Raw genomic sequence first — 19,192 nt, 5'->3', positions numbered from 1 at the left:
CTTTCTCTCAGGCTGCGTGTTTTGCTGCTCTGGGCGTCTCCTTCATGGTGATGAGTCTGAGCTTCATCATCATTGACTGGTCTACAGGGGCTGGCATGGCTGCTGGAGGCCACTAGATGCTGCTACAGTGTGTGTGTGTGTGTGTGTGTGTGTGTGTGTGTGTGTGTGTGTGTGTGTGTGTGTGTGTGTGTGTGTGTGTGTGTGTGTGTGTGTGTGTGTGTATGTGTGTGTGTGTGTGTGTGTGTGTGTGTGTGTGTGTGTGTGTGTGTGTGTGTGTACAAGTGAGAGAGATATGAGAAGGGGGCGGGGGTTGTAGAATGTAGAATAATGCTTATTGTATAGGGAGCATTATCACCTGGGTGGTACACACTACAGGGCGTCTCAGCATGGAATGTTGGGATTAGATTTATACTGATCACATTAATTAACTTTTTGACTGGATTGTAACACATATCCAAACAAAATCCTGTAATACCAATGTTCTATAATTGAATTATTATATGGCAATGCAATTAAGATGAATAATCAGGACTTTTTTAACTCCCTTCTACTGGAGCAACAACAACCATCCATGATGGTGAAACTTTCCTGTTGCTCTTTATTTACACACACAAACAGTTGCAGCTGGAACTGTACAGAAGAAAAAGGCATGATTGTCTTTTACAGGAAGGCATCAACATGAATATGGATACAAAGGTAAAATAACTTGAGTTATTTTTACACAAATAGTATTTTTCATAAGACACACAAATAGTACAGTCAGATGATTACATTTCTATCCAGCAGCCTCTAAAATGTTCATCATATCAGACTTTAGAGTACAGGTGACATTTAACCTTGTGGTCTATCCACTGCCTGAGTAGTTATGAAGTTGTATTCTACAGAGGAAGCATTTGTTCTGCTGATCTGCTAGTTCACTTCAGAAACCCTGGTGCCTTTCAGCCTTTGGAACAGCACACAAATATACAATAAAAGGGAGGAGTGTATATTTATTTAGCTACTATATCTGTGTTTTTAATTCAAATGAGCTTTATTTAACTGCGTTATCTGAGGAAGTAAATGATCTTAGCATGTCGAGTTTGATATCAGTTTTTAGTTTCACTTACAGCACACAGGAAGGAAAGTTTATGATAATATTTGTAGTGCTTGATAAAATAAATTGTAATTTTAGCACATGTATGCCACACTGTGACTGTGAATATTAACCAAGTGCAGATTAATATGACCTAGACCGTTTCCCTTTGAGCCTAGCTAAATAATCTCTTAAATACTTGATTACCTCTTTAAAGTATCAAATCACAACATTGAACAAATTAAGAAATCATGTTTCCCCATGATAGAATGTAATACTACATCTTTATATTTAAACTATGCTCTTCAAGTCTACTCTTGTACAACATTTTGGGAAACTACCACATCCACTTTTTAACCTAGAGTTAGTGGAGAAGATTGAGACCACACTCGTATATGTTATCTTCAGCTACAGTCAGCAGGCAGTTAGCGTAGCTTAGCTTAAAGACTGGTAGCAGGGCGAAACTGCTAGCTACACTCTGTATAGTTAAAAAAAACAAAAAACAGTACACCAGCACCTCTAAAGCTCACTTACAGTATGGCCAATAAATATCTTATTTAAAGAGGCCATATTATACTCATTTTCCACCTTTTAAAACAGTCTCCTGTGGTCTAAATGAAACATCTGTACTGTGCCTTGGTCACAATATAACATGACTCAAGCACCAGAGGAGGTTTGTGACCCTGTATTTTGTTCCGTTCTGGTGTGTGTGTCTCTTTAAATGCAATGAGCACCCCCCGAGTTTACCAGGTAGACATCACTCCTCTGTAGCGAGACTAAAAATGGTAGACCTGCGCAAAAGTTTTGTTTTAGGTGAGGGGGGGATTTTACCAGAATCCCACTTGTGATGTCACTAGTTGAGCAAATTTGAAACAGAGCATTTTTCTCTGTGTTGTAAGACTTATGCAGACCACAAACAAAGGACTGAATGGGTTTATTTTACATTTCGTGGGTCAGTAGACACTCAAGTTACCTAAATATATGTTCAAAAACACTGTCAAAGTTCGTTTTTCACAGCATGTCCCTTTTAATAAAGAGACCAAAAACCCCAAAATATGTAGAAACCTACAGATAATACATATTTCAGAACCAATACAAATCAAACCAAAGTCTCTCCACAAAGAGTATGTTATAACATAGGCCTATGGTTTATTTTTTTTACATGTGAATCCCCCAATACTTACTGGGTTAGTTGACATGAGTTTGCAGACATGAACCCACTGGTCGGTGTGACAGACTTAATCAAGTTAATTTGATTCTTATAAAGATGACCCTTTTTAAATATTGCCGTAACGTCTAATGCTGTACTGGTTTGTAGGTTTTTGATCTGCTTTCACCATTTTTGACTAATTATACTTGAGCTTCATGTGTTTGCATGCTGTAACGTCACGTCTGTAGATTATTTAGTGATGATATAGCCTGATATAGCGTACATTTGGCATCTCACAGTGAAGCGTATTTAAGTTCAAATCTGTGCTCTAATCGTTATAGTGATTGTTTAAGTATTATGAAGCCCCTCTTAAAAGATACAACCTTGCATAATGTTTAAAACATTACTGTTTGATGGATTGCTGGTGAAGAGCTTAATGTAGGGACTTGTACTGATGCTGTAAGCAGTTGTTCAGATTCATATTGTATCACACAGAAAACATGCAAATATATATTTTTTTCCATTTTAGCTTAGAGGATCATTTCATTAAATAGATTATATATAAAGAAATAATAAAAACTGCATACATTTTTTTCAAACGGGAAATCAACTCAGAGAACTGTCACAACAGATATGCTGCTCCTATCCAAAGATGGATTGATATGATACCACATCTCAGGCTTCAGAAAAGCCCTGCGTGAATCATCACTTCTCTCATTTTATTTATATATACGTATATATACGTATATATATATATATATATATATATATATATATATATATTTTGTGTTTGTTAGGCAGTTTTTATTCCTGTTTTTTGTGGATAATTTATGAACAACAGCAGAGGAAACATGCATTTACTTCTGTCCCTTGCTTTCCCATGTCATTTGCGGTGGTTGCTGTGGTTTATGAAGGATTAGTTTTTGTCATATTTGTTGAACAGACATTCTCTTCACTGAAAGGGATCATGCCAAAATAACAACTGACTACCTACTGCTCTGAGATGCCTTTGGCTCATAAACAGGCACCACAGTTTAAATACAAACATGCATCTTCATTTACCTAACAAGTTAATATGGTATTTTGTTTAAGCCGACATAACTCTATGGACATGACACGACTACAAAAAAAGAATAAGGTTCATGAGTTTTGGTGAAAAAGACGTGGCTTTATATAAATAATGTGTATATATAAATGTAAACCTTTTATATTTGTGATGCATATTTACAGTAGCTTGTAAAGTGTAAATAGCAGGGACAGTTTTAGTTTGGCAATAAAATAATTGTAGATGTTTTTACATTGTTCTCTGTTGTCATTATTTATCCCATAACTGAAAATAACTCTCATTCAAGCAGCACATTATTTCTGATATTTGATTTAAGTACACATTTCCAAATCGACCTGCCGATGATCACTGATGTTTTTTAAGTGTTGTGCTTTTCATTTTTTGCTACTTAATGGGTTCATACATTAATTACACTGTAACATTTTCAGTGCAGAAATATAACATCTTTAAACCAAAGTATACATTTTTTTTGTACTTGTTTGAAAGAAGAGTTCATATAATCCTTTCTGGGTTCTTATCACATCTATCAAGGCTAAACCATGTTTACAAAAACACTAAACCTGAACTTTCGGTCATCCTGATCCCTTGCTGCCCCGGGCCTGTTAAGACTCTGTAATGTCAACAAGCTCTAACAACAATACTGACTCCTTTTAATTTCCTCATGCTAAAACAGTAAGACACAGACACTTGTATGTTTCTGATATCAAAAGCACTAATCTAAATTTCCTGCGACATTTAATCACTCATTTGAGAAAAAACAAGAATATGGCCCAACCAATGAAGCTCAGTATATCAATGAAAATGACCTATATATGACATAAATAAACCTAATTAACATTAACCAACACCTGTTAATGTATTTTTACATCTGTATCCATTTTTAGTTATTGGAATATTGCTTTGAAAATTCCTTATATTTTTACTGTTTTAATAATTAAACATGTAGCCTACTCAACTGCCTTGCCTTCTTGTTGGTTTGTATTATAAAGCACTACAGTGCGATGTAAAAGTATACATGGTTTATTATCAATATGGATGTGGCTATATAGAACATATTTGAACATACAGTGTATAGACCAGCAAATGCCTTGTGTTACCAGATAAGAGATCGACTTGTGTCCACTAGGTGACGCTGTGAGGCTAATATAGTATCCTGATGATGTGCCAAGGAATTTCATAAACATGACAAAAAGACGATATAGACATTTTAACATTTGGCTCTGCATCTTTGGAAAAACGAACCGAGCCCGCTCCTGTAGAGCTCAGTCCAGTCGGTTACTGAAGACAGTTCAGACTAATGAACAATGTTTTGTTCGTCGTCTGCGCTGCACGGATGACAAACGCAGAGGACTGCTGCTGGCACAGCGCCCACTGCAGTCTGCACACCGCACTGTAAAAAATCTCGCCTCACTGTGCTGTCACACTTAATTGGTTCCACACAAACTGACGCGGAGAGCTCACCTGCTTTAATTGGACTATCGCGACAAGTCAAGCCAAGTGACGTCTGGTCGCCTACTCCAAATTGTCGTAGGAGTATCTTGGCGAGTCCAATTGGGCAACCAGGACTGCGGTAGTGAGCAAACCGAGGCGCACGCTGCTCACCAGGCCGACAGGAGAAGAGTGAGGGTGCAGCAGAGCAACGAGCTCAGGCATCCCAGCGTGTTAAGGATGCAGGACAGATGGATCTGAGCGAAAACATAATGGACCAGCCATAACAGCCTGAGATCCTGCAAAACAAACCAACACGAATTGGGTGCTTTGAGCTTCTCATCCAACAGGAGATCAATCATTTTTACGTGTGGGTAAAAACTCTGGATTTGGCTGTTTCCCTCTTTGAAAGCCTTTGCTCCATATTCCGCTGGCACGCTGAGATCACAAACATCTGAGCCTTCTTTTTTTGTTTTGCGCAAGTGGTGTGTGCGCTCCTGCGTTTTGGAGCCATGGGCTGTACGGTGAGCGCCGAAGATAAGGCAGCCGCGGAGAGGTCAAAGATGATCGACAAAAACCTCCGAGAGGACGGAGAGAAGGCGGCCAGAGAAGTGAAACTGCTTTTATTAGGTAAGTGGCTGGCAGCTAAAGAGGGCTCCTCAGGTTATGTTATTAGGAGCAACGTTTTTGAAGTTTTAGAGTGATCCCAGTACATCCAGGCCACCATGGACATGCAAAGAAAGCAACGCAACATGGTTTTCTCGTAAGAAGGTGAATAAAGAGGGGGAGAAGAAAGCTCTAATGTTTAGACATGAAATCAGATGATAACGTATCCAATCTACCCCCAATATCTTCCTCAAATAGTGCCAGTGCGAATCGTACAAGATTTAGCAGAGAAAATAGGTCATTTTGCTCTTTTTCAAATAGTGATAAACAATCTGTCACTGTGCTGCTTATTACCAAATAAAAGTCAAGTTGCTTGAATAAAAGCCAGATATCATTTCAACAGGCTGCACAGCTTCTCAGATGTCTGCCTGGCATTGTGCCCAGAAAGCTTAATTCAATAAATCAAACCTGTGGACTCTGACTAAACATTAACACAGTCACACTTCGGCACCACTCGTCTACACACAGCAGACAGTTCTGATATCTTTTTGTCTGCTGAAAACAGTTGGGGTAGAAAAAAAAACAGTTTTTTTATTGAATTGATCAGGGAGCTGCAAAATCACACAATCACAATCCGTTTTACCCATGCACAAACACACAAACAACAAAAACACTCACACACACACTCCCACTCACTCGCCACTTTCTCACTTCCCCTACCCGCATTTCAGATGTTATGTTTGCTGTCATCTTGCTATAAAGTCTTTTATTTTCTTCCTTTATTGCACATAACTCAACCCAAAACCTGGAAACTATCGATAAATCAAGAATGGTTGTGTGTTTATGTGCTAGGAGAGAAGAAGAGCAGGTGGGTCAGACCCTGTCCTGTCTCTCTGGAAGGCTGTTTTTCTCGAAAAAATGATCCAGGTCTTTAGGAGGTCTATAGTGTGGGACCTGCTGCTGAGGTTGGATTCTAAGTCGATTTCTGCATGCTCTCAGACAGTGATGATAAAAATGATTAAACTGTGAGAGAAAATCTCAAAAGAGCTTCAGGCTGTGTTAACACTGCCACATGTCCTCCTGTGTGCTCACACGAACACACTTTTAAAAAGGATGTGTATCTTTGAATCTTTGCATATAAGCAGTGGGTTCTTCAATACATCGACTTTTAATGTCTAGATGACTTGAATCCGCTATTACAAATCATTTAACAAATATGGAAAAGAAAAACAGAACCAGAGGTACAATTGTTGGAGGTAACAGTGTTTCTGAAATGGGATTTTTTTTCCTGGAGGACATTTTGACACGTCATCGTATGAACAGCACATTGTAGCCTGACATGACCAGACCAATTAGCAGGTGTAAATTAGTCTGAAATGTATTTTCTTTTTTAAGGGGCGTTACTAACAGGCAAGGATCTGAAATGCCTCTGGACTCAATTATCTCTATGTATAACCATTCAAAGCTGACCTCACACCCATTGTTCTTATAAACAAAACTGTATTTTCAGTTTCTTGCTCTCTCAAACAAAATACACTCTTCAGTGTGTTCAATACTTAAAACAAAGTGGATTCAACAGAACATACCGCATTAGTGGAAGTGATCTTGGCTGTTAACAAAATCGCCTAAAAGCCATTAAAACCCGCCCCTAAGTAGATAACCAGCTAGGATTGGTCCGACCATGACCATGCTAGCTTGTATGTTGCAGGAGGAGGTTAAGACTCATGGAGGAGCAAATAAAACATGAGCTTCAGATCTGTGTGACTCTAAGGCTAGCATATGTGTAAATAATGAATAGAATCATGGCTGAGTTCACTGTCACAGCTTACTGAGACACGTGAATTAAATACATTCATGGTTAATGTTGTTAGAAATGTATGTACTTTTCCAACTAGGAGAACTCAAAATTAGGGGGTGGCTATGGCTCAGTGAGAGTCAGTCATCTCTAAACCAGAAGGTCGGGGGCTCCATCCTTGCAGCCAAATGTCTGATGTGTCCTTGGGCACGACACTTAACCGCTCCCACTGATATGAATGTGTATGATTGGGATATTTAATTCTGATGGACACTTTACAAAGCAGACTCTACCATCAGTGTGTAAATGGGTGTGAATGGATAGGTGTAACATGCGGTGTAAAAGCGCTTTGAGGTGTTAGAAGACTAGAAAAGCGCTGTACATGTGGATGCAGGAGCTGGGGATCGAACCCCCAACTTCCGGTTGAGAGAAGCATCTACAGTTCTGTAATTGCTTCTATAATGAATAAATTACAGAACTTGTGGTGATACTGGAAGACATTATTTGAATAACAGGAATAAAGCAGAGGCAACAACAACAGAAATCTGTTGTCTGAAGATTCTTTGAGAATCCCACAGTTGACTTAGACCACATTATCCTTTTAGTTGAAACGGTCTGTGTCAAGTTTTTACAAATCAGCTGTCAGAAGTGCTTGTTTGTTGACTCTAACGTTGAGCTGACGGCATGAAGACAACCTAATGCTTGTATTACTCATGTTTGTGTATGAGAAACTTGTTCTGACAGAGAGAAGACTGTTGCTTGATGGTGGTCACTGAAGCATAAAAGAGGAGCAAAAATCCTAATGGGTTTACAGCATCCAGCCAAGTGCTCTCCTGTCGTGTTTTTTTTTCATCACGAGTTCTGAGGGGAACTTAAAAGGCTTGTTCCCTTTTTTAAAGAAAAATTCTGTAGTTGGAAACAATGTTGAAGCAGAGTTCTGGCACAGCCTCAACAACTACCAAGAGGCGTGGAGAATGAAAGGCTTGAAGAGGTCAAAAAGGTGACACTAACACTTGTAGTTTAAACACCAGCTTTTTTAGACAGACATGTTTCGGCTTGTGGCCTTTATCAGGGTCATGCCAACAATGTTGCCAGATAATAACTTCTTAGTTTCTGTTTCCCACATGGGTGCCAGGGAAGACCATGGCACTAGCATGGACTGAATCAAATGTATGTAGAGGAGAAAGAAGTTGAGCTGTTTGCAGACATAAAGAGCTGTAACGTGCCTCCTATCGTCTGCTCTCATACTTTAATTCATATTTTATCAATGGGCTAAAAAGAACTGAACAGGACAGTAACTCTTCACTGACATCATAGTGTTGTACAAAAACAGTGATTACACTGTGTTGCACCATATACTGAGGCTCACTGTGTAACCGTCTGACTGACTGGACGGCACATCTTCATCAGAGCTCCAACCAGGAACCAAAACTCGTGTTGCATAAATAAGTGATACAACATCGAAGGAAGTGAAGGTCATTAGTGCTTGGCACACAGACACACTGATATCCTGAAGGAGTGTGAAACATCAGTATTTCACAATATTAATTTGGTCAAAAGGACAGTGAAAATACCTGAAATTCAGAGATCTTTTGCTTTAAAATGGGCTTTCCAAAACATGTCTGTGTCTGAATATGAAAAATGCAGTATGGTAGCTTCACATGTATAGTATCTTATTTTTTAACAGTTGTGAGAGGTGGGGATTTCACAGATCTTGAAGATACTTCCCAGTGAGGCTCTTTCAACTTTCCTGTTACAGATTTTGACCCAAGACCCATTCCCAAGTGAGGATACATATTTAATTTCAAACTATTTTTTTTTTAACCAGCCTTAAATAAGCCTCCGTAGCAGCTCATCTTTAACTCCCCAGCAAAGAGGACGGTAATAATAGTGCTGCACAGATGTGACTCACTGCTCATGACAGAGAGGAGGGATCAGAGTAAGACTGTCCTTCCAGAGAAGACACCCACAAACTGAAACAGTATACTTATGTTCTGTTAGTCATGTCTCTGCTGAAAACCACCAAGTCCTCAATAAATGCACATTTAGTTATCTGCTGAAGCAGCAAGAAATGTATACTGACTACTGTCCCATTTGGGAAAGCAAATGTTTTCTCTTTGATTTTGATTTTGTATCTTTCAAGATTTCACAACAGGAATAATGAGTTGTTCTGTGTAAAGACAAGACATGTCAACAATGTCGAGTAAATCCCCTGGTAAAGATTATTTTTGTAGCAGCATAGAGGTGTGACCTTTATTCAGGGAATATCAGAGGAGATTTAAGGACTTTTCTAAATGAGTCGGCTTTGCTCAGGGTCAAGGAGGGCAGATGAGAAGACACAAGGCAAATCTATAAGACACTGTGTGTATGAGTTTGTGAATACACAAAAAAATATTTGTTTATTGTTCTGATGTTTATGTACAATGTTCTTTTTTGTACTAGTTTTTGCCTTTGTGTACGTGTTTCAGAAGTGAAAGGAAACTCGCAGTGGGAAAAATATAGTGACATCTTCAGTGACATTTAAGACTCCATAAGCAAACAGCTCCCATGAGTCTTAGGGAATGCCTTGGCGTTTGTTAGTTGAGATAAATAGCTGGTGTCCTCTTATATTACTGTTATTCCAATAAGATATTGTCTAAGAAAAGGGCAAACCAATAATAATATGTATTAAATCAAACTCCAAATGGAGAAACACTATAGAAAACAATATTGCATTCTTCTTTGTTGAAGTTGAGGAGCATTCCATGATCCTAATGCTCTACATAGATTAGATGTTTTCATGCTTGTCATAGAGCAGAGGCTTCTCCTTACACGTTTAAGTTAAGTGCTTCAAGTTATTCATCACTTATTTGACAAGTCTGTCTATTGCACTCCAGATTTTGCTTCATTATCCCTTTGAATTTTCCATCTCAGCCACAGGTGTTCAAAGCAAATTATAGATTGTTTTTGAATGTCGGGATTCTGAAGTTCTGTTGATAATAAAAAATAACGATATTATGATAAAGAAAAGTTGGAGGAGAAGATGTGAGAGAGAGAGATGGAATAATACGTCATAATTAATGCTTAAACCCATTGGTTGGCAGGGTTTGGTATTTAGCCAATAGTTTGAGAGCAGAGATATTTATATAGATATACTGTGAAATTTAATTCATACTGATGTTTAACTTCTTTGCTCTATTTTCATAGTTTATCCTCAGTGCTGGTATGTGTGTGGAGAGTGAATTAAGAAAAAGCCTGCAGGCCTTAATAGGATTTTCGCAGTGAGTTAGAAAATATTGTATTCTGTTGCCACAGTAAGGGAAAATAAATGTGTTTTCTTTGTGATACCTTTCAGTTGCAATCCAGCAGATTCCTGCAGTCTTTGAAGTTCTTACTTACAATTTCATAAAGCTTACAAATATGACAGACCACTCTCAGTCCTCATCTTCTGTGTCGTGAAGATGACCAGCAACCTGATTTCCATTAGTAGTCCCATTTATAATTTTTGCAATTTATTTTCCTCGCTCTTCCTTTTCAAACAGTATGGGAAGGGAGAAAGAGTGCCTCAGAAAGAGGACAAGACTTGTTACGACCAAGACTCATCAAGATGTTAGGTGTATCGACATCAGCCCACTCACATAACAGTTGATATCATGTCTGTTTGATGTATAGTATGGACTCTATTTTTCTCTGTATGATGGTGGCCGCTTAATTGGTCTTGCAAAAACAAAGGAAAAATATGCCTGTGTGATGGACAGTAGAGAGGGATGCTGGGGCAGAGAATTGTCAAATACAAAGCTCTGTTCAAGGTGAATTTATACTGTGACCTAAAAAAGGCAAGATTTAAGATAGTCTTAGTCAGAACATTACGCTGTCCACTCAGATCAAATAAATAAACAATATCAAATGTGTCAGCAGTTTTAAATGTTGACATATTTATATTGACATTGTCAATAGTAGTCTTGTCTATATTTGATTTTAGAGAAGAGTCATGTGTTTCTTTTGTGAGTAATTGTCAATCAACCTATTTCTGTTGTTTGGGTATAAGGCCATGATGCATTTGAGAGAATTTAAAGTGTGGAGATATAACAGACTGCTTGAATGTTGTTTGCAGCTTTCGGTTGAGAGCACTCAACAACAACAAAACACTATTAGCTTTAACATCTGAGGCCTTATTGTCCCAACTGTTAACTTTTGTTGTCTGCTACAAAGATTGCGGACACTAGCTAGCTGTCCTGAGCAGACAGTCCCAATATCAAAGCATCTGAAAAGAAGTGTTCTAATGTATTCTTGTTTCACTATACTGTTATTATGAGATATGGATGTTTGTTGATTTTGTATCAAGCAGATGTCGAACAATAAATTGGCGCATTCATTCACCTATTGCCAGCCGAGTGGTAACCACAACCACGAGGTAAAAGCAGGTGTAAACTTAGACTTTCTTTATTGTCATTCAAACTTGTACTTTACAGTGCAGGTAAGAACAAAATTTCGTTGCATTTGGCTCGTTGTAGTGCAGGATAAAAACAGCAGCATGTATTTACATATAAAAAATAAAAATAAGGTGCAGATATAAATAGATATAAAAAGAAAAACTATGAGTAAAATTACTATACAGATAAATATATTGCACGTTATATTGTATTTTACAGTCCAGTGAGGTAGTCCTGTGTGGGGGTTTGAGGGGGAATGGAGGGATTATTTTTTCGTGTTCAAAAGTCTTATGGCCTGTGGGAAGAAGCTGTTACAGAACCTGGAAGTTCTGCTTCGGAGGCTGCGGAACCTCTTTCCAGAGTCCAGCAGCGAAAACAGTCCTTGGTGGGGGTGGGAGGTGTCTCTGCTGATTTTCTGAGCCCTGGTCAGACAGCGGATCTTTGCGATCTCCTGGATGGGAGGAAGTGGAGTCTTGATGATCTTTTCCGCCGTCCTCACCACTCTCTGCAGGGACTTCCAGTCGGAGGCACTGCAGGCTCCGGACCAGACAGAGATGCAGTTTGTTATGATGCTCTCTATAGTGCATCTGTAGAAGGTGGTGAGAATAGGAGGAGGGAGGTGTGCTCTCTTCATCCGACGCAGAAAGTGCATGCGCTGCTGCGCTTTTTTCACAAGAGCGCCGGTGTGAAGGGACCAGGTCAGAGTGTCTGTTATCTGCACCCCCAGGAACTTTGTGCTGCTAACTCTCTCCACTGCTGTGCCGTTGATGAGGAGTGGTGTGTGGCTGGGCCGGCGCCTCCTGAAGTCGACGATGATCTCTTTGGTTTTATCGACGTTCAGGGTCAGGTTGTTGGTTCTGCACCAGTCAACCAGATGTTTCACCTCCTCTCTGTAGTCCATGTCGTTGTTGTCACGGATGAGGCCCACTACTGTTGTGTCGTCTGCAAACTTCACAATGTGGTTAGTAGTGGACCTGGCGCAGCAGTCATGGGTCATCAGGGTGAACAGCAGCAGTCCCCAAAATTCCCTGCTTAGTCTTTTCCTGCATGTTCACTGTCCTTGACCTAGATGAAAAAAATCAAAGGGTCAAGAAAAGAAGTCAATTAAAGGATAGGAAAAGACAATGATAAGGGAATCAGACTCACACTATAGGGAGATGTTACAGATGTCAAGGTCTGCTTCATAAAACTAAAATATACTGCAGATAGACTACAAAGAGCCCATCTGCCATTCTTACCGTGTTGTCTAATTCAGCCAAAAGAATACACAAACCTTGGTAATAAATGATGACCTTAATCAGAATATTGCAGGTTATGAAACAAAAGGCACCTCAAGGCGAGGCAGCATTTAGCTGCTGTGACACCCTGAGAGCCCTTGTAAATTTTCACATTTCTAAAGTTATTAAGTTATTAAAATCATATTAATGATTTTATGAATCATCGTGTTTAATTCTATCGTATCTCATGTCCTCTTGTTTCTAAACTGTTGAAGATATTATAGTCTACTTTAGTTTTGTCATACTCTCAGCTTGCATGTTATGTGTGAAGCATTTTCAACTGCAAATACACCCACCTCACCATCACAGATAAATATTTTCTCTATCAATCCCCTTTTATCTTAGTTGTGACAGGAAAAAACAATGATCACATTTTTATCTAGAAGTACTGGCGATGTTGATTATCAGGGGTAGGTTGATTATTTCATTAAGTGGAATGGGACACTCAAAATGTCAGGGCAATCAGAATTGATATCAACCTTTCCACAAACAATCCTGTAGATGTAACATAAATCTGTTCAGTGGTGCAACCGACGACTCCAGCAGAGGGAAACAAAAATTGTCTCCCTCCGATTTTTTGGGTAGTCTCATTTCCTGACAGCCGGACTGATCTGGAGGGAGATTTATCTAATCAATCACTGCTGAATGAGCCAGATAATATCATCAAGGTATGACCGCTACTATATCTAATTCCTATTTTATGCAGAAAATTAGAATCACATACATTGCTGTTGATCGGAGGCAGATGTGACGTAGTGTGCGCAGCTGAAAGCACCATCATCCTCAGTAGCAGGGAAACACAGGTGGAGCTCATTTAGTTAATGAGGCGTTGGTTCCAGTGATGAGGGTCATCATTAACACCTGTGTTTTTATGGAAAATGTTCCAGGTCACAAATCATTCATTCCAATAGATTTAAATTGTACATAAATTAAGACCAGTGGTAGAGAAGCACTCTTTGGTTGCGGCCCAACTTTGTTTGGTTAGAATTTCCTAAAACATTTTGACATAAAAATGAGCCTTAACAGTTGTAGCAACAGTAACCTTTCTGGCTTATTAAACTTATGCAAACTGATATTCAGTTCAAAGGAACTGTTCATAGGAAGCCCTATGGCGACTGCTGTGGTGGATACAAACATCACACACACACACACACACCTTGCAACTGAAATTAAAGTTTAATTAAGCACTGAGTCTAAACATTTACTGTGTTCAGCAGGTCTGTGGTGAGGTCTAGAGAACATTCAGAGTGTTGCCGCCTCACCTCAGAACACCTGCTGTTTGAAGAGGTACTTGGCATTTGTCTGTTTTTAGACTTGTAGAAACTTGGCAGCTTCATTGTGGCAGCAGCTTGCTCTCTCCATCTCTGTCGACATGTTTTAAAGAGCAGTTAGCTTACACCACCATCATCTGCTGCTGAAGGTTTTGAAAATCCACCATCTGGTCGTGTATTTACATGGTGGCTTTGCTGTTTCAATGTGTGGAAGCTGTAATAATAATAATAATAATAATAACTTTATTTATATAGCACCTTTTAAAAACACAGGTTTACAAAGTGCTTTGACAAACAGCAAGAACAAAGCAAACTAAACCAAACACAGAAAAACATTAACAACAGTAAGAATATAACAGATGCAAAATACCAAAAATAATTAAATACAATTCAACAGAAAAGAACCCAAAGTGCACGATACACAACCAGACATATATAACCCGACCATCACAAGAACCATCATAAGAACCATCATAAGAACCCAGGAAACACAAGAATCCAACAACACGAGCTGAGACCAAGAGGACCAAAGATTTAGAAAGATGTAAGAAACTAAGAGATAAAAGCAAATAAAAAGCAATAAGAAGGTAAGAGCAGTAAAAGAAATAAAAACAAGTCGTTAAAGGATCAAAAAACCCAAAACTATAATATTAATAAAAATAAAAATTAACTGTAAATACGAAACATAAATAGACAAAGTAAGTAAGATAAGAAATTATCAAGTTAAAGACCATAAGACCATAAATAAAAGACAGTAAGAAGTAGAAGAAGATAAAAATAGTAAAACCAGTAAGAGAAGACATTAAGAAGACGACATCACATAAAAGCAAGTCTTGAAAAGTATGTTTTAAGAAGGGATTTAAAAGAATTGAGGGAATCTGCAAGTCTTACCTCCTCAGGGAGGTCGTTCCAAAGTCGAGGGGCCCTGACTGAAAAGGCCCGGTCACCTTTAGTTTTAAGTCTCGACTTTGGAACGACCAGGAGGCTCCCACCTGAGGATCTAAGACTGCGGGCTGGCTCATATGGTGTCAGTAACTCTGTTATATAGCTTGGAGCCAGTCCTGTCCGTGCTTTAAAAGTAATGAGTAAAATCTTAAAATCGATTCTAAAACGTACAGGAAGCCAGTGTAATGAAGCTAAAATTGGAGTGATGTGATGTCATCTGTTACAACCAGTAAGAAGCCTAGCTGCTGCATTTTGGACCAGCTGGAGGCGAGACAGTGACTTATTTGTGATTCCGGAAAAGAGGGAGTTACAGTAGTCAAGTCGGGAGAAGATGAGGGCGTGGATGATCTTTTCAAGGTCTCGTTGGGTTAGGATTGTTTTAATTTTGGAGATGATGCGTAGATGGAAGAAGCTTGATCGGACAACTGTTTTGATATGGGATTCAAAGGTGAGATTGCAATCGAATGTTATTCCTAGATTTCTGGCGGTGGGTTGGACATTGGTGAATAAGGGACCGAGGCTGCTCTTTGAGATATGAGTGGTGTTTGGCGGGTTGAATACTATGATTTCAGATTTAGAATTGTTCAGTTGGAGAAAGTTTTGTGCCATCCAGCAGTTGATATCGTTTAGGCAGTTTCTGACAGCAGCTAGGCTCCTAGGGCCCTCAGGTCTCAAAGGAAGGTATATCTGTGTGTCGTCTGCGTAGCAGTGAAAGGAGACATTGTGGCGTTCAATTATTTGGCCAAGAGGCAGCATATAAATGGAGAATAAAATGGGACCTAAAACCGAACCTTGCAGTACACCACAGGTAATGTTAGAGGTAGAGGAGGAGTAGTTACCGATGGTGACCGCGAAGGTTCTTTCTAAAAGATAAGAGTAAAACCAGCTAAGCGCAGTATCCTTTAAACCAACCCAGTGTCTGAGACGATCAGTTAAAATTGTGTGATCAACAGTATCAAAAGCTGCGCTAAGATCTAAAAGAATTAAAATTGTGCCCTCCCCTCTATCTGTTGCTAAAAGAAGGTCATTGGTTACCTTGAGGAGGGCAGTCTCTGTGCTGTGACAAGCTCTAAAACCGGATTGGAATTTCACTGTACATTCAGTGCATTTCATTAGCCCCTGGTGCAGTGTGCATCAAGGTAGAGCTCTGTATTCAAATAGTCTAGATCACATTTATTGATCTTACTTCCAGTTGATTACTGGCATAGCCGTCAACTCCACCTCCATAAATTCAGGCATTCATAAAATATACAATAGTTTGACCACATTCATATCACAGCACTGACCTAAGGCTTTGCATTGGTGTGCTGTACTGCAAAAGTACAAACCATAATCATCAGCATTATGTTGCAATAAAGTTTATATAGTACTGTAAATCTGATCAAAACCTTTTAAACTGTGTGAGAAATACTCTCTTAACAGCTTTTACTCTTTAACATGTGGATGGATCACAGGAATGCCACTAAGGATCTATAAAGGCAAATAAAAAGGCACAACAATGACACAGTCAAACAGTGTTGTGAGAAGAAACAAAGGGTAGGAAAGGGGCAGTAATATCTAATATGTGATGTGCTGTGTAAAGGCAGGGATTGCATTGCATCAATTACAGAGGTACTGAGGAACATGTGTTTTAGATTAAAGGTATGCAAATAATCTTCTAACATGATTATATTGATGCTTTATGCTCATTATAAACCCTTTTAAATCTTAGCGCCCTAGTTGTAGTTTTTTAATCAAGAGTCTTTTCACAGGAAAGTCCTCCGACAAAGTTTTGTTATGGTTATACGTATATATTATGTAGAATTTTGTTGAAAAAGTTAAAATTGAAAAATCTCAGTGATTCTGCTTCACAAATTTTTTATTGCCCTTCCTCTCTGCCTGGTTGCCATGGTTACATCCCCTCTGAATGATACTTTTATTACATGTTTGAAACTCTTCATTCAGCAAAAGCCCCAGGCACCAACATGCTTTCTCTGATCTTTTTTTTTTTTTTTTAACCATCATATTCTAATATACAAAAGGTAACACAGAGTAGGCAACACATGTGGGTGATTTACTGATCAGAATTGGGCCTCTGTCAAGCATTACTCAAAATGATGTCATGCATTATGAACACATACAAAGAAACACTTTTCTTAGAAGATTTATACATTCAATTTAATAGAGAGATAAAAAGTTGAATCTTGTAAAAAAAAAAAAAAAAAAAGGGAACAATAATCTTAAAGCTTATACAACTCGGGTACGTTATGTTTATGTTTAAAATGTCTTGCCACCACAGGCCATCTCCATCTCATATTATGTCTTCTCTAGATATTATTCAGGTTACTGAACAATTGTCTCAATTATTAATGCCATAAATCACCCTAAATTGGCATGTGAGGCTAAGATGAAATATTTGAAATGTTTTCATTTCTTACACATTTTTTTAACTGCAACAAAACAAGTCAAAACAATCAGGTGTAATGTTCTAAACTGCTGTAACAGATTGTATTGTCATCATCAGCAAACGTTTAGGTAATGATATGAAAGATGGAAGTCGCTTTCAGCCAATAGATTGGTTATAGTTATATGAGCTTGATTTACACAGCCTCATACCCTTGATTTTGCTTTTTTTACCTTTGCTTTTACATGATGTTGCGTTTCTTTGTCTTCTGCTTATTTTCTTTACATATGTCATCATGATACCAGTGTAACACTTAATTTGCCATGAAGCTCATTGGTGGGCCATAGAGCCCATATGTCTGATGTATTGTTAATTCATTTGGGTAACAGTATAGCAACATGCGTGCTCTTGTGTAACAACTCATCAATCCTGTAAATTGCTAATTGATCTCCAACATCACCAGATGCAGATCAGATGAGATTGATCCACACAAGAAGCATGGCTTTCTACTTAAATGGGCAGGTTAAAGGGGAAGTAATGAAGTTGCAGTCTGATAGAGCGTTTCCCTGAATAAATCAGTAAGCTTTATGAACACAGTGATTTCCTGTGTCACTGTGTGTACACAAGAGGGATACAAACAATTGACCTTTTAATGGATCAGTCAGAAGCAATTATTTTACTTTATGTCCTGATGTTTCAAGAAAACCCAACCTTCATGGTCGCCTGTATTGTAGATAAAACATGAGATGGAAGAGTCTCTACATGGACATTATGTCCTAAACCATTTCAGTGTGAATAATCAAGAACAACAGATTTGGATGGAAGAAAATCAGTGAACAAGATAATGTTATAGTGACAGTTTGTCTTTTTTATAACAGTGAATGGAATAAGGGATGTCAAACCAACATTTTTTAAAATCCTGATTAATCACACATTTTCAATAGTTAATCATGATTAATTATATTTTTAATTACATATTTAAAATTAGGTTTTTGCAATTTTTAGGCTTTTATTTTAAACTTTAAGCTTCGATTCTGTTAGATCGAAAGTTACGACATAATCTTAAACCCAGAAAAATGACTCAGATTAAAAACTAAAGGAAAACAGCTGAAATGAACAGTATAAGAGTGACTACAGGCCAGGCAGACACTGTGGAGGCTTTATGTGCCTAAAGGGACAAAATGGCTTGCGATTAATCGCGATAAAAAGACAATGCATTCATTTCAGACCTTGATTAATCAAGATTATCTAGTTATTGCTGACAGCCCTAATTTGAATATAATTTGCTTTGTTGAAATAGTCAAGAGACGACCAGTTTATTAAACCTGTAAGATCAATGTGAAACTATGTGGCTTTGCCAAATTTAATTCTCATAATCGGCCAAGTAAACAGCAAAAATAAGAAAAAGTGCGTTTTAATTTTTAAATGTTGTAAAAGGGACGTGGTGGTAGTTTGGACTTTGTCAGTTGGCTTTAGCTAGGCTAGCTGTTTACTCATTGTTTTTCATCATCGTCTAAAGCTCATGTAAATCAAGCTCTGTGGTTAAGGCTTCTATACAGCCTTATTTGTATGCAAGACTTTGTATGATTCAATTTGAGCATTTCAGAAAAAGAACAGGAAATTGTATCAGAAAAAGCACAGGCACATCTGCCTTTGCTGCCATATTTTCAATACAGGTAAACAAGCCCAAACCTTCCCTTACAATCCGGTTTGCAGGATGCAGAATATACAGAATGCAGGATGATTTGACGAGGTCCCTGTAGCACTGCAGTAACTGCCCAACACTC

The 19,192-nt window shown here is 38.4% G+C and overlaps 2 protein-coding genes across 3 annotated transcripts in view; both read left to right on the top strand.

The window, feature by feature from the left end:
* Positions 1-3,519, top strand: part of slc38a3b (solute carrier family 38 member 3b) — a 31,056-nt gene extending 27,537 nt beyond the window's left edge. For both annotated transcript variants that reach the window (XM_029276261.2, XM_020629030.3), the window contains one exon: positions 12-3,519. In XM_029276261.2, coding sequence (XP_029132094.1) covers positions 12-116 — 105 coding nt within the window. In that variant the 3' untranslated portion in view covers positions 117-3,519. The remainder of the gene's footprint in view (positions 1-11) is intronic.
* A 996-nt stretch (positions 3,520-4,515) lies between these two features.
* gnai2b (guanine nucleotide binding protein (G protein), alpha inhibiting activity polypeptide 2b) overlaps positions 4,516-19,192 on the top strand; it is a 41,313-nt gene continuing 26,636 nt past the window's right edge. The window contains exon 1 of the mRNA XM_020629042.3: positions 4,516-5,346. Coding sequence (XP_020484698.2) covers positions 5,229-5,346 — 118 coding nt within the window. The 5' untranslated portion in view covers positions 4,516-5,228. The remainder of the gene's footprint in view (positions 5,347-19,192) is intronic.

Source organism: Labrus bergylta, chromosome 5 (genome assembly GCF_963930695.1).
Source record: "Labrus bergylta chromosome 5, fLabBer1.1, whole genome shotgun sequence".
NCBI lineage: Eukaryota > Metazoa > Chordata > Actinopteri > Labriformes > Labridae > Labrus > Labrus bergylta.
The sequence above is the reverse complement of the archived record's forward strand: the minus strand, read 5'-3'. Positions and strand labels throughout refer to the sequence as shown.